The sequence below is a fragment of the Hemicordylus capensis genome, chromosome 4 (genome assembly GCF_027244095.1).
Source record: "Hemicordylus capensis ecotype Gifberg chromosome 4, rHemCap1.1.pri, whole genome shotgun sequence".
Taxonomy (NCBI): Eukaryota; Metazoa; Chordata; class Lepidosauria; order Squamata; family Cordylidae; genus Hemicordylus; species Hemicordylus capensis.
The window spans coordinates 69,746,685-69,762,533 of NC_069660.1; the positions used below are offsets into that span (position 1 = coordinate 69,746,685).

Below are 15,849 nucleotides of genomic sequence, written 5' to 3' on the forward strand. Positions count from 1 at the left end.
TGCTGGAGGCTTAAGCATGGAGATATACATTCCTGTGATGCACATCTACTGCCCACAGTTGCCTCAGGTCCTGGCAGGTGAGAAAAGAAACATACAACCATATTGTTTTACCTTGTTCCCTAGGCATCCACAGGAATTTTTCCAGGGATGGGTGTGTGTGTGTAAAGTATACAGTACATACATTTACATAAAACAGAAATCTAAATGCATACAAAGCTGTAAATCCAGGGGAGTGACTTTACCCCTCCCTTGACACCCATGCCTTCTGATTATGAAGACAACAATTTTCTTGCTTCAATACTGAGAAGCAGCACAGTACCATTATCATTAAATGCCTTTGCTGGAGATGAGGCCAGCTGGGTCCAAATTCAGGCATAGAGTTATTTACTAGGAAATGCTATTAAATGGAAAGAGCAAGACTGACCTCTTTATGGGTATTTTTCAACATAGTCCACAAAACTTCAATTTGCCTCATCGAGTTACGTAAATTGAGCTAATAGCATACACATAGGGAGTGAGTGTGGGCATACACACACATTTGTGTGCTTCAGCCAAGCTGCCCTTTGCCAGGAAGCTAGGTCAATGTTAGTACCTCAAAGGTGTCCCCCCCCTCCCCCGCCCTGCACTGCCATGAGTCAGATTGATTTCTTCCTTCCCACCAATCAAAATCTAGCATAAGTCAAACTCAGGCACCGAAAGTTTCTCTATAAAAGCTAGATAAGTTTGCTTCTTTTTTCCAAACAAGGGGGAAACAGCTCCAGAGCAAAAGTTCCCACATCCAAAGGAGTTGCACAATGCAGCAGCGTTGGGCCTTTGCAGTGATTATCAGCTTCTTGTGCTTTTCCAGTGATGCTTCCCAAAGGTAAGGCCATTGGTTTTTTTACACAATAGTCAAGAGCCAGTGGGTGGTGTGCTGGAGATGGACTTCCCTCTTTTCTGGGACAGGCTTCATGTGTATATTAAAGATTCTACAGAGTAGGGCTCCAAGCAAATCAGAGCTCCTGCAATGGCAAACAGGAGTGAAGGAGATTGTCTGTGTGTACTCTTTTCTGAGCAGGTGAGACCTTATGTATAAGATATTGTGAAGACCAGACAATTGTTCAGAACTGGGGCCTCGTCTGTTAACGTGGCCTGGCTTCTTCTTTAGCACATTCCTTACAGCTTGGGCATGCTTGGGTTTAATTTTTTAAAATACATAGCTAGTCATGTCATGACTGGTTAGGAGTAACAATTCTAGCACCAGTGTGATGCTATTAAAAGTAGCAAGCATTTATTTAGGATCACTTTTCATGGGGTACAAAATGTAGGGGTGCGAGGAACCAGTTCAAATCAAACTTGGCTCGATTCGAACCAGCCTGGCCCCCCGAAAGAGGTGCGGATGGTTCAGACAGTTCCCATTCCCAACTGTAATCAACCTTTAAGTACATGCAACAACATGCCTATACACAGAGGCAAGAGAGAACAGGAAGAATCATTTAAGGGAACAGTCGACCTTTGGTTGGCTGAGGATGGCAGAACTGGAGATGCAGGGGTTGCAAGTGGGGATATAACAACAACAACAACAAAAAACAGTCCGGATAGGGTATGTTTCAGAAAGGCCCAGTTTGAATGACACGCCAGCCCTTAGTTACACTTACCTGAGGTTGGCGTTTATCATTGTCCGAACGCAGAAAAATGCTGCAACCATGGTTCCATTGCCACTTTCAAGCTGTAGATTGAACCCTCACTTTGAAGTTTGGTACATTGCTGGAATCAAAGCTCTGTTGACCCCATTGTGTTGTCCAAATGCAGTAACCTGGGGTTTGACAGAAGCTCCTCCCGCAAGCATGTCCCCTCTCATATCAGAGCCAATGGTTGCTGGGCAAGTGACATGCTCAGTGGAAGAGGGAGGGGGGTTGCAGCCGCTGGATTGTCTGCAGTATGATTCTTGGCTTCCGAAGTAAGCCTACCTGCTGTTTCTCTTGTCATTCAAATGAGCATATAGGGTCTGTTTCAAGGGCTGAAGACAGGGTATGTTTCCAAGCAAGATATGAGAGCTTCAGCTTAGCAGAATCATCTTGGAGATGATTGTCTGGAACTGGAAGCACCTTTTGTTTGTTTGAGGTAGAGAAGGTCATTGTTCCTCATTCAATATATCATCACCATTATATTGCATGTATAAGAAGCAGATAACTTTGAATTCATTATTTTGTTAAAAAGAAAGTGACAGACCGCAAAGTTTCGGTTGATAACTATTTTAACCTGTTTTATTTGAGGTTTTATATTTTATCCAACCAAATTTTTGTCCTTTAAAAAAAATGGAATTGCAATTCATTCGTCATCGTCCCCCCACATCCTCCCCACTCCAAATATCTTAGGTGCAAAACGAGAAGGGAAACTAGTGGCAAGAATCAAGGGAGTGTGTAATTTGGCTAGTGTGGCAGGCAAGTCAGATGAACTCCCCTTAGTCCTCACAGCATACTGTTACCAAGTCTAAGTATGTGAACATGAAATAATCACATATTCTTCTCCAGTTTATCACTTACCTCCCCTTCCTCTAATGCCTCCCTTCTATCTCTTTTTAGATTGTGATTTCCTTAGGGCAGAGACCTGTCTTCTAATTCTTTGTAAGGTGTCATGCACACAGATGGCACTGTATAAATAAATAATAGTGAATCTAGCACAATTTTACAGAAAGGTAAAAACACAGGGATAGAGATTTTTACATAACTCAATCAAGGATAGAGGTAAGAGAGGAAAGCCAGAGAGAAGAAGGTTGGAGTCATGAGATATTAGCATGGAACAAAATTTTGGCAGCAAGAATCAAGAGGGAAATGGAGGTCTTGGCAAGACTATGGTAGTGAACACAGAAACAAAAAGAACTGTTAACAGTTTGACTCTGTGTGAAGGAAAGAATGAGAAGGATCCAGCATAAAATCAAGACTAGGAGACAGATTGGATGGCACAAAAAAAGATTTAACCAAAAAAGGAGAGCAAGAAAGACGAGGAAGAGGGTATAGAGGGGCAAATGTCATCCAGCCAGAAATGTGAGCAGTGGAATTTTGAAGACAAGCCTATAATAAGCATTTCCTTTCTGTGAGGAGATGGTATTTAGTCAGTGCTGCATATGGAAAGATAGCTCAGTTCCACCGAGAAATCAAGGCAGGTTCCTAGGAAATTGCCATTTTCCATTTTATTCCCCATTTGAATCAGAGTACTGGTTTATCAGACACTGTAACAACAAAGGTGTCAACAAAGCCTATCTGAGGATGGCAGGATCAATGAAAAGGTCATCAACACAGTCAGGAAGTGTTCTCAAAGAGCTTCCATTTCCCCCCACTAGAAAGTGGTACTCACAAGGTATCTGGTTGTGGTCCATCGTGGCTTACTTGCAGCCTTTTATTTTTTTGAGCTTAATTCCTTGCTTCCCCATAAAAGCACTCCCGAGTATCTATATAGCAGCAGCACTTAGAATATTTTAAAACAATTTAGCATACTAAACCCCTGTCAATTACTGGACACTGATGAGTGGGTGAAAGAGTATTTGGGGAAAAAGGGTATGGGGGATATCTAATATAAAGCTAATTGGTGACTGATGGCTCTAGGGATGGAGCAACAATTTACAAATTTGGGTGAACCACCCAGATAGTGGTTAACAGCATGGGCAGTCGCATGCAGAGGGGCAATTTTCACTGATCTTCCCTTTCCCCAGAAATACTCTGTGCAACCCACAGATATGTCCCCAAGCGTTGCACAGTCCTCAGAGCTAAATCTATGGTTTGTACAGAGGGCTTCTGGGGGAAGGGAAGCTCAGCAAAAAGCACACTCCCCCATGCTTGACTGCCTATGCTGCTGAAGTGGGAATGTAGTGGTTGCATGTAGACATCCTTTGGCTGCATGCGTGCAGCATCTGATAAACAGCCACCTATCATCATTCTCTCCTTTATGCCTTTCAGGATTCCACTCAAGAAAATGCACTCAATCCGAGAGACCCTGCGAGAGATGGGCATAAAAGTGTCAGATGTCTTCCCGTCATTGAAGTACAGTAAATACTTTCTTGGAGCAGGGCCTCATAATGGGACAGCACCGACTACCCTTACAAATTACCTGGATGTGAGTGTTTGATACGTTCTTGAGTGAAGTAGTCAGCAAATCAGGGAGGACCTAGCAGCTCTATAAAGATGTTTACGGAATGTGCTCTGATGAAGTGTTAGGAGTCCCACCCTTCACACTAATTAAAGCATGTGTGAACACTTTCACACACTGAGGGTGTTAACATGACTGGGCAGGGGGAGGGCTTCACTTCACTCATCTCCCCCCCGCCAGATGATTGGCAAAATGTTCTGGGAGCACCATCCATGCTCACCACACAATCCCTTTTCTGAGAGCTGGGATGACGCATCCCAGCCTTTGGGTATCCCACAATGCACTGCAAGCCGAGCATGGTGCATTGGGGGATTCACCCGGGGGCCAGGACCTCTAAGCACTCATCTCTGTGTCTCCACGAGCTGAACACAGCCCAAGGAGACACACAAGCCGGAAGCCTGGGTTAAGGGAATGCTTGCTCCCTTAACCTCAACTAGGAGCCAGGCTAAAAAGCCAGGCTAGGTGGCACTGTCCTGCCAGGATTGGGCCTGATCCCAGCAGTTCTCATGCGCAAACCAGGTTTACCTAGCCTGGGTTTGGCTGCGCATGAGAACAGCCTCATTATGTTGAACACTTGTACAATCTATTCTATGTGCACAGGTACAGATCCTTATGCAGGCACAGTTATCCATGTTATGTTGAACACAGATACAATAGTCCACTTCCTATCTGTATCTTGCATTTCAAGGGGTCTGTACCCAGGTTCACTTTTTAAATGAATGCACGTACAGTCATCAACACAAAAACATGTACATGTGTATAGACATCTGAATGCAGGGACAACCTAATGTCTGGATAGGGCTATAAGTCCCACCAAATCTCTCTTTCAGGTGCAGTATTATGGTGAAATAAGCATTGGCACACCAGCCCAGATCTTCAAAGTCATCTTCGACACAGGGTCAGCCAATCTTTGGGTGCCTTCTCATCAATGCTCCCCGCTGTTCAGTGCCTGTGGTAAGTCATGGGAAATAATATACACATACTCCTGGAAAGAGGTACCAAACTAGCTGCATGGATATTCTTGGATTCATCATACATTTTTACAACTTTTAATCATACCGTTTATCAGAGGCCTTGATACATCAGTGGATGCCACCGTTAGATGATCCCAGGAATTTTTTCACACCCGGCTTTTAGTTTTCCTCTCCTCCGGAATGGAGGGGGGGGTGTTCACATATTGGCCAAATTTACCCTGAAGTCCCACAGTCCCTGCAAGCTATCAGAGAGCCCTTCACACACAGTTCAGGTTTTTCATCATGCATTAAGGTGTAGCCTGATTTATATCTGGGGTACAAAAATATACTTTTTGCATTGGTTTAGGGGGGCAACTTCGAACCTGCAGGAAAGCCTCGCAGAAAATCAGTAAAGCCTGCTGTCGGGGAAAGCTCCAGGTTCATTCATTACCCAGCACTGCTCATTAGTTGTTTCCAAATACAAATATTAACACATAAGGAGTAAATAGGAGTCTTCTTCTAGAGAACTGCAAAAGCAGCAGAAGGCTGTGTGATTACAGAAAATGTTTTTACTCTTTTAAGAAATGTTTTTACTCTTTTAAATGATTTTAATTGTTAATTGATTTACTGTTTCAAATGACTTTAATTGTAAGCCACCCAGAGACACAAATTTGGGGCAGCATCAAAATATTTCAAACAAACAAAACAAACAGATAGATAGATAGATGTGGTGCATAGTGCATGGGCTTGTGCTCAAGCTGCCCATGCATAGGGACAGGGATGAAGCAAGGCTGAAGTGAGCCCTGGGTCAAAACGTGAAGTTGGGCCCTGCTGCCCCTTGCTGCTCTTTTCAGAGATGTGCAAGGGGAAGAGCAAAGAACAAGCTGCCACAACCACAGTGGGCCCCCTCTCTCAGGGGCCTAGGGGTTTTCAGTTGTAGCTACTCCCCTGCATAGAGATATGTATGGGGGGGGGATATGTTTGGTGTCATGGTTAGCACATCAAACTAGGACCAGAAAGAACCAGGTTCCAATCCCCACTCAGACATGAAGTTCAGTGGGTAACCTTAGGCCAGTCATTGAGGCAGTTCCCACAATCAGTGGGAGCTGCCTGGAGAGGGTTAGTGGGGAGAGCGGGATTAGCCCGCTCTCCCTGCAGACGACCAAGCAGTCTGCTTCGGGTGGCTGAACCAGCCACCCACACAACTGCCAGCTCCGTTACGGAGCCGGCGGGGCTGGGGGGATCGGGAGGCGCATGGCCCCCGGAAGCTCCAACATGCCCTGTGCGAGTGCGCAGGGCATGCTGGAGAGACTCCTGAGCAGGGAGGCTGCTTTTAAGCCTCCTGGTCGGGGGTCTACTTGTGAGTTGCTGAGTTGCTGCAGTGCAGAGCCACACTGTGGCATCTCACGATCATAGAGCCTGGGTTAGTGGAGCACTCGCTCTGCTAATCTAGGCGTAGGGGAGGGTTATTTAAGCGGATTAACTGCTTGGAGGCCGGGTTAACTGCAGGCGAGCCCGGTGGTTTTATTTATTTATTTATTTATTTATTTTTGCATTTTTATACCGCCTTTCGTTAAAAGATAGCCCCAAGGCGGTTTACAAAAGTTAAAAACATACAATAAAAACACAATAAAAACATCATGCTAAAAGTATAAAAACATATAAAAACAGGCATAAAACAATACAACAAATAAATAAATATTCTCACGGTCAGGTGAAATTGGGCTAGGCTCCCATAGCCCGATTTCGTCTGATCATGAGAATAGCCTCATTGTCTCTCACCCTAACCTACCACACAGGTTGTTGGAAGGATAACCAGAAGGTGGGGTGGGAGGGAAGAACCATGACCACTGTTCTGGGCTCCTTAGAAGGGCAGGATAGAAATGCAATAAATAAGTAAATATAATTCTACCTGCATTACTGGGTGCATTTCTGTTGCTCCTTTTGCTCCTGGAACTGCAGATGTAAATTAAATTAAATTAAATTAAATTAAATTAAATTAAATTTTATTTTATTTTATTTTATTTTATTTATTTAACATATTTCTATACTGTCCAAACTCACGTCTCTGGGCGGTTTACAACAGAAAGGTTAAAACATTAGTTCAAATGGAATAAATGACAGAAAAGTTAGGAACATAGGAAACATAGGAATATACTGAGTCAAACCATTGGTCTATCTAGCTCAGTATTGTCTTCACAGACTGACAGCAGCTTCTCCAAGGTTGCAGGCAGGAATCTCTCTCAGCCCTATCTTGGAGAAGCCAGGGAGGGAACTTGAAACCTTCTGCTCTTCCCAGAGCGGCTCCATCCCCTATTAATGTTAAAACATTAATTAAAGCAAAAATGATAACAGAAAAGATTGACACATGCAGAAATCGGTGACCAATAACCCGACTAATGCTGCTCTTGAGCAACATATGAAGTTGTGCTAATGCAAGACCATGTCGCTGCACCAAACCACAAGGATTTTCATAATGGTGCTCTTACACTCGTGCACTGTGGTGGAGAAGTTTGGTGCAAAACGTAAGAGGCATGCCACAGGCTGGACACACCACCACTCGGTGATGCAGCAGCCTTGCACTGGCTCAATGTCTTTCTGCAAAGTACAGTGCTAGAATGCCAGCCTATTTCTTCATGTTATTTGTGCCTGTAGAATGTGGACAATTATCCAGCAAGCTGTAACTTTAGTGGTAGGATGCACCAGAATGCCTGATATACGAGTAAACAAACATGTCCATTGGACAAACACATTGGCTGCTTTTGCCTTTTCTGTGTGATATTTGTATTAATATTATCTAGGAAATATATAAATTCCTGGGAATGCAATGCAATGCAAGTCATCTAGCACTTTGTGCTTCATTTTTTATCGTATCACTCACTTAGACTACCTAATCAATTAAAAAATTTCCCAAACAACCATTAATGATTAATCAAAATTAGAACAATTATCAATTAGTAAAATAAATTAGTGGATTAATCATCTACTTACTGATTTATTGATCAGATTTTTAAAAATGTTCATATTACTAACATACAAATATAAAGCATGCCTTTTCGATGAACTAAAGAGAATTTACAGTTTAATCCACAAAAGTTACCACTCATTGTTAGATAGGTCATCATCAATAGTTGTTGTTGTTTTAATTCTCTATTGTAGTAACAGAGAAGACTAAGATACTCTAAAAAATAAAAAGTGCCCTAAAATGAATGCCAACATGTTTGTCTACTTATGAAAATAATTAAAGTTTTTAAGACAATCAAAATTTAAAAAATATTTAACTGCCTTCCACACTGGCTTTGAAATTGAATATATTAATGTCTGAATATTTTCTGTTTGCTCTTTTCAGATTTAAAGGGAATTTGGGTACTAATATATTGGGTACTAATATCTTTTGTGTTCGATATTTGCTTCCACACTCATTAAAGTAGTCTCCGATGGAGTAGTCTCCATATTGTCTCTGATGTTGTTTAACGTTTACATGACGCCGCTGGAGAGATCATCAGGAGATTGGGTGCAGGGTGTTTTCAATATGCTGATGACACCCAAATCTATTTCTCCATGTCAACATCATCCGGAGAAGGCATAACCTCCCTAAATGCCTGCCTAGAGGCAGTGATGGGCTAGATGAGGGATAACAGGCTGAATCCAGATAAGATGGAGGTACTTATTGTGTGGGGTTGGAACTCGGGAGACTATTTTGATCTGCTAGTTCTGAATGAGGTCACACTCCTCCGGAAGGAACAAGTATGCAGTCTGCGGGTGCTTCTGGACCTCTCCCTGGTATCGCAGGTAGAGGTGGTGGCCAGAGGTGCTTTCTATCAGCTTTGGCTGATACACCAGCTGTGTCCATTTCTCGAGATGAACAACCTCAGAACGGTGGTACTTATGCTGGTAACCTCCAGACTGGACTTCTGCAATGCGCTCTATATGAGGCTGACTTTGTATGTAGTCCGGAAACTGCAGTTGGAACAGAATGCAGCAGCCAGGTTGGTCTATGGGTCATCTCGAAGAGACCATATCACTGAGACCATATTACTGTTGAAGGAGCAACACTGGCTGCCAATACGTTTCCGGGCAAAATACAAGGTGCTGGTTATAACCTATAAAGCCCTAAACAGCTTAGGCCCTGGGTATTTAAGAAAACGACTTCTTTGTCATGGGCACCATCGCCTGTTGAGATCATCTGGAGAGGTTTGTCTACGGTTATCACCAGCTCGTCTGGGGGCTACTTGGAGACAAGCCTTCTCCGTTGTTGCCCCTGGGCTTTGGAATGCACTCCCTGTTAAAATAAGAGCCTCCCCATCAGCATTCCCTCTAACAGGGATTCCCAGATGTTGTTGACTATGGCTCCCATAATCCCCAGGCAAAGGCCGTTGCAGCTGGGGATTCCGGGAGTTGTAGTGAAGAAATCTGGGAATCCCTGTTAGAGGGAACACTGCTCCCCATCTCTGGCAACTTTTTAAAAGGCACTGAAGACATGCGTGTTTACCCAGGCTTTTAATTAGATTTATAGTTTTAATGTTTTAAATATTGGGTTTTAAATTATTTTAATGTGTTAATTATTTTAATTTTGTTTAATTTTTTTATTGTTTTTTCTGTTCACTGTCCAGGGACGCAGGTTTTGGGTGGTATATAAATATGTTAAATAAAATAAAATAAATAAAATAAAGCATAATTCATCATGGATTGTGAGCTGTTTCTATAATTCTGATTAAGAGGTAATACCCTGCTTCTTCTTTTAGTTTCCCACAACCGCTATGACTCCTCCAGATCAAGTACATACATGCCAAATGGAACCAAAATTGCAATCCAATATGGGCAAGGCAACATGAAGGGTTTCCTTAGCAAGGATGTTGTCATAGTAAGTGCTACAAGGGGACAAGACATTCTCCATTCCTTCAACTCATGCACTTTCTTGTATATGAAGGAAGAGAACAGGTGTGATGCTTTCCTCAGGCACAAGCCTGTTCATGGACTTGCATTATGTCACACAGAACCACCATGGGTGGTTGTTTTTTTAGCCCAAACAAGAATTCAAATAGTCTGGACTGTCTTGTGTCATTTCAAGCTTGAAATGCATCCTATTTTGCCAAGGGATCAAATAAAAGGCTCACCATGACAATAATTCAGAGCCTTCGGACTTGTACATACCATATTTTTTTTGGGGGGGGGGTATATGGAAGTACTCCTTTCTTTTTCTTTTTGTGGCATATAGTAACCCACCTTCTTTTGTCCATTGTTCACAACCTTTCCCCAGGTTTTTTTGGTATTGCGCCAGATGTTAGCCTGCTTAAAGTCTCGCTGAACTGAAGTGTGTGCCTTGCTATGTCCCTCTTGGACAGTGCCACTAATATCGCTGATGATAAGCAACACATCCTAGCCACCCTCCCAAGAGATCACAAATGCACTAATTATCTTTGTAGCAACCATCCTTTTCCCCTCTAGCAAGTACCCCCTCTCTTCAGCTCTAACTTCAAGTGTCATTTCAGAGCTGGCCAGTAGCCAGCAGGTGGTTGTCAAAAAAAGTGAGGGGTTGTTTATTGGCCCCCATCAGTCCTAAGTTAGAAGCAACATTCAGTTATTTATAAATTATTTGTTTGGGGACATATTTAGGGGAGGCAAAGAAAAATGTGGGGGAGGCAGTCCTGCTCCAGCCCCCACAACTATAGGTCTGTTTCAGAGAGACCTGGAACCTCCAAGGTACAACACAAAGTCTGAGACTGACACACACACCCTTCTCTAAGTAAGGAATTACAGGTGAAACTCGGAAAATTAGAATATCGTGCAAAAGTCCATTAATTTCAGTAATGCAAATTAAAAGGTGAAACTGATATATGAGACAGACGCATTACATGCAAAGTGAGATAAGTCAAGCCTTAATTTGTTATAATTGTGATGACCATGGCGTACAGCTCATGAAAACCCCAAATCCACAATCCCAGAAAATTAGAATATTACATGGAACCAAGAAGACAAGGATTGTAGAATAGAACAATATCGGACCTCTGAAAAGTATAAGCATGCATATGTATTCAGTACTTGGTGTGGGCCCCTTTTGCAGCAATTACTGCCTCAATGCGGCGTGGCATGGATGCTATCAGCCTGTGGCACTGATGAGGTGTTATGGAAGACCAGGATGCTTCATTAGCGGCCTTCAGCTCTTCTGCATTGTTTGGTCTCATGTCTCTCATCCTTCTCTTGGCAATGCCCCATAGATTCTCTATGGGGTCAGGTCAGGCGAGTTTGCTGGCCAATCAAGCACAGTACACTGTATACTTTTCAGAGGTCCGATATTGTTCTATTCTACAATCCTTGTCTTCTTGGTTCCATGTAATATTCTAATTTTCTGGGATTGTGGATTTGGGGTTTTCATGAGCTGTACGCCATGATCATCACAATTATAACAAATTAAGGCTTGACTTATCTCACTTTGCATGTCATGCGTCTGTCTCATATATCAGTTTCACCTTTTAATTTGCATTACTGAAATTAATGGACTTTTGCACGATATTCTAATTTTCCGAGTTTCACCTGTACTGTAACTACTGAAGCAAACTTTTACAAATATCCATTGTATTAGTATGTTTGTCAGGCTAATGCAAGATTGGGGCTAGAGTAGCAATCCTAAAGGTGGGGGAAATCACTTACTGCTGAAAAGTATTATTTGGTACAAGCCCATGCTATGTGCAGAGAGGCCCTGGGGCAGACCCTTTTCTAACCTGATTAGCATGTGTGTTTGTGCGGGGAGAGAGAGGAAGAGCACAAAGGAGATCTTTTATTCCTGTTCACTTGATAATAGTCTGCATCTAGTAATTCAATGTGACAAATGCACATGACTTATTTGTTCCCCTGCCAAAACCTTTTCTTCTTCTGTTATTCTCTCCAGGTGGCTGATATCCCCATCATTCAGGTGTTTGCAGAGGCCACAGCATTAACTAGCAACCCTTTCATCTATGCCAGGTTTGACGGAGTGCTTGGCATGGGATATCCCAGCCAAGCTATCTATGGTATCACTCCTGTGTTTGATCAAATAATCTCCGAGGATGTTCTGAAGGATAAAGTGTTCTCTGTCTACTACAGCAGGTGGGTGGTGTTCGGACGGCGCATAAAGCCCATACCAAATATAATGGGGAACAGTGTATAACTTCCCCAAGCTTGAATGTTGTTCATATGTATGCTTCAAATGCAGTGTGAAAGAGGCTGATTTATTCACATCTCCTAGTTCAGTCTAATTTTCTTTTTTAAAAAACATAGGATTTGGAATAAAAGGATCAGTTAATTTGAACCAGGGCTCATTACAGCTCAGCCCCTGTCTTGAATGCCAATATTCATTTCCAGAATGCATGTGTATATACATAACAATCTCTGACCATGTGCAGAGTGTATTTGTAAGCAAGATTTCTTGTGTTTAACCAAACTGAAAGTTAAATCATTGTATGGTTTTGTGGTAAACTCTCATACACGAAAAGCATATGAACAATAAAATAAACACTGGAGCTGTTGCCAGAGGGAATGAGGAATGTTAGAAGCAGGCGACAAAGCAGTCAGTGTGATATGCCCCTGCAAGAGCCATTTTGTTGAATTACGAAAAGACTCCCTTCACCCTCCAACCCCATTTCATAGCTGGTATAGTGAGATAGTGTTGAATTTGGAGCAAGGGTTCAAATTTCTGCTCAGCCACTAAGCTCACTGGGTGAGCCTCAGCCAGTCACTCTTTCTCAGCCTGATACACCTCACAAGGTTGCTGTAAGGATAAAATACTGTATATGCTATGAAGGGCAGGATACGTACGTGTGTCTGTGTACATGCACATGTGAGAGAGAAAGCTCCCTCAACTATGAGTAATTACTTAGGTCTTGAGTTACCGGGTATGCTGTATGTTGTGCTCCCTGCCACCAAGAATCTGACAGAACCCAGGGTGTATCATGCCTTCTGTACAGGATTTCCCTTTGTTTTAGAAACAGAAGAGACTACAGAAACAAGGAAATTGACGTTACTCTGTTTGTGATTCCCCCCCTAGAAACTCTGAGCTGAACACTGGGGGAGAAATCATCTTGGGAGGCAGTGATCCATCTTACTACACTGGGGACTTCCACTATGTGAGCATCACCAGGAACGGCTACTGGCACATTGATCTTAAAGGGTCAGTAACACTAACCCTTTTGTCTTTTCATTCCTCATTCTCCACACACATGCAAAACCTTCCTGTTCCATCAGTCTGGAAAGTCCAACAACTGGATTGTTACGGTTCTGTGAAACCCTATCCGTTGAACAATTTGAGCTTTCGTTTTATAAAACAACCCCCTACCCAACTTTTATTGCACTTTAAATATTAACCATATCAGAAAGTGTAGCCTTTAAAACAGCCAAAAGCAAGACATCATTATTATAATTACAGCATTAAAGATGGGTGGGGGAGGCTGAGGCAAAGGGTGTTTTCACACATGAAGCTTAACCCAACAATTCCTTTAATCTGAACACAAAGCCAAAGTAAAACCTATTTTGACTACAAACATTTGATTGAACTCTACTAGTAGAACCACACGTTGAAAAACCTTTTTTCACATATTGGATATTTTAGAAATTTCAAGCCAGTAGCTCTTTGAACTTTCATTTAGCATTCTTGGTTAATTTCAGTACTTATTTTGCCTATGGAAAGCCAGCATGGTGTAGTGGTTAGAATGCTGGACTAGGACCAGGGAGACCCAAGTTCAAATCCCCATTCAGCCATGAGACTTGCTGGGTGACTCTGGGCCAGTCACTTCTCTCTCAGCCTAACCTACTTCACAGGATTGTTGTGAGGAGAAACTTAAGTATGTAGTATACCGCTTTGGGCTCCTTAGAGGAAGAGCGGGATAGAAAATGTAATAAATTAAATTATGAATTGCAGTGCAATATCATTGGTCCTTATCTGGCTGCCTCCACAATAGAGCCTCCCACAATAATGCTCCTGAGGTAATGTTTTTCCACACAGTATTTAATATAGTGCTATATTATCCAACAATGCCCTTCCCTTTGGCCAATATCCTTCTGTCATGTTTATTTCAGAGTAAGTACTGTTCAGTAAAGGTCCCCTGCAATTCTAATTAAAAGTTTCTTCCTTGAAAATTCTGCTTGTTAATGTTTCCTGTTCGGCAGCGGGAGGAATTACTGGCAAATTGCTCCTTATTTGCCCCTTAATTTGGTTGGCTTGTGTTCCCCCCAGAAGGGGGCTCCAATTAGTTTTCTTGCTTTGCTTTGTTTTCTAGCAAAATAGCTCTATTCTGCTGCAAAAGAAAGAAATTATAAGAATAAGTCAGTAATAATAAAAGCCCATAAGAGAAGTGAGACTAATTAAAAGCTCAGTTTATCACTAACTTCCACATTCCCACAAATAAGACAGTAGGATTTTAATTAAAGGCACAGTAGCCCTGAATCACTTCAATAGCACTTTGCCAGTACAGGCTAGTGCTCCAATTGTATTTTATTACAGCCAAAAACAACAACAACATCACACACACAATCCTCTGAAGAAGGAAAAAATGGGGGGACAACCCTGGAAGGCAATTATTTGGCTATGGTGTCATCTTGATTCTCTGTTAAAAAAAGAAGAAACAAAGGATGGCAACTCCAAAGAAAAAGGCTAATGTGGAAGGAATTATGCAATAGTACAACTACATCACAATCCGTATTTTATTTATTGTTTCATTCTCTTTGATCAAAGATGTGTGGTCAGTGTATTTGTATTAACCTCGTAACTTCAAAGACACATACCTACTTCAAGAACATGTATAAGATATGCTAAATATACTAATTAACATACACTGAAGCTCTTCTCACAATCAGTGAGAAGACCTTTGGGGCTAACTGTGGGGAAGGACGGTTAACCTCACCTTCCCCGCAGAGGATCATCCATTAGTCTCTGGGTGGGTCCATTGGTCTCTTGGGCCCCTCCCGCACCTCGCTCGGGTGCTCCGGGGGTTGGGTGCAGGGAAGCACCACCATGCACAATAAGGCACTGTGCAAGTGCACGGTGAATTACATGGAGCCCTCCTCCCAAGTGTGCCCACTGTGGCTGTGAGCAGCCACGGCAGACACACAATTTAAAAATGAGGGTATGGGAGTGCTCGCTCCCTTAACCTCATTTAACAAGGAGGCTACACAGGTGGGTTTGCCACTGTGTAGCCGCTGGGATTGGGCGCGATCCCAGTGGTTAACACGAGTAAGCAAAACAGGTTGTGCTCCCTTAGCCTGGTTTTGCTCACTCACGTAAATAGCCTCATCAAGTTTATAATCTCCACATTTGGGGGAGGGGGATGATCTTGTTTCATTGAGGCTCTCCACACAAGCAGTGTGGAGAGCCGGATGGGGTTTGGTGGGGAGAATGGGCTTGGCCCACTCTCCCTGCAGTTGATCTTACAGCCCTCTCTGGGCAACTGGATCGGCTGCCCACAAGATAACCTGCTCCATCACGGAGCTGGTTGGGGCTGTGGGGATTGGGGCCCACCTGGCCCCCGGAAGTCCCAAAATGCCCCGTGTGAGTGCACAGGGCATTCTGGAGAGCCCCCCTGACACTGGGAGGCTTGCTATAGCTTCCTGGTCGGGGGCTCCTCGCGCAGAGCTGCACCGTGATGACTCATGATCTGAAAAACAGCTGTGTTAGCTTGTTCCGCTAACCTCGTTTAACGGGGGGCAATTAGGCGGGCTAGCCACTGGGAGCCGCATGGCTCCTGATGGTTCACATGCACAGGGAAAACCAGGCTGGGCTCCCTTAGCCCGGTTTCCTCTG

The 15,849-nt window shown here is 43.1% G+C and overlaps 1 protein-coding gene and 1 long non-coding RNA gene across 4 annotated transcripts in view; one reads left to right on the forward strand and one right to left on the reverse strand.

Moving 5' to 3' along the window:
- The window catches only part of REN (renin), a 21,426-nt gene continuing 5,577 nt past the window's right edge, over positions 1-15,849 (forward strand). The window contains exons 1-7 of the mRNA XM_053245372.1: positions 1-77; positions 746-862; positions 3,936-4,092; positions 4,956-5,079; positions 9,824-9,942; positions 11,968-12,164; positions 13,102-13,224. Coding sequence (XP_053101347.1) covers positions 795-862; positions 3,936-4,092; positions 4,956-5,079; positions 9,824-9,942; positions 11,968-12,164; positions 13,102-13,224 — 788 coding nt within the window. The 5' untranslated portion in view covers positions 1-77; positions 746-794. The remainder of the gene's footprint in view (positions 78-745; positions 863-3,935; positions 4,093-4,955; positions 5,080-9,823; positions 9,943-11,967; positions 12,165-13,101; positions 13,225-15,849) is intronic.
- LOC128322979 (uncharacterized) overlaps positions 14,105-15,849 on the reverse strand; it is a 19,537-nt gene continuing 17,792 nt past the window's right edge. For all 3 annotated transcript variants that reach the window (XR_008306116.1, XR_008306117.1, XR_008306115.1), the window contains one exon: positions 14,105-14,347. This is a non-coding gene — a long non-coding RNA (uncharacterized LOC128322979). The remainder of the gene's footprint in view (positions 14,348-15,849) is intronic.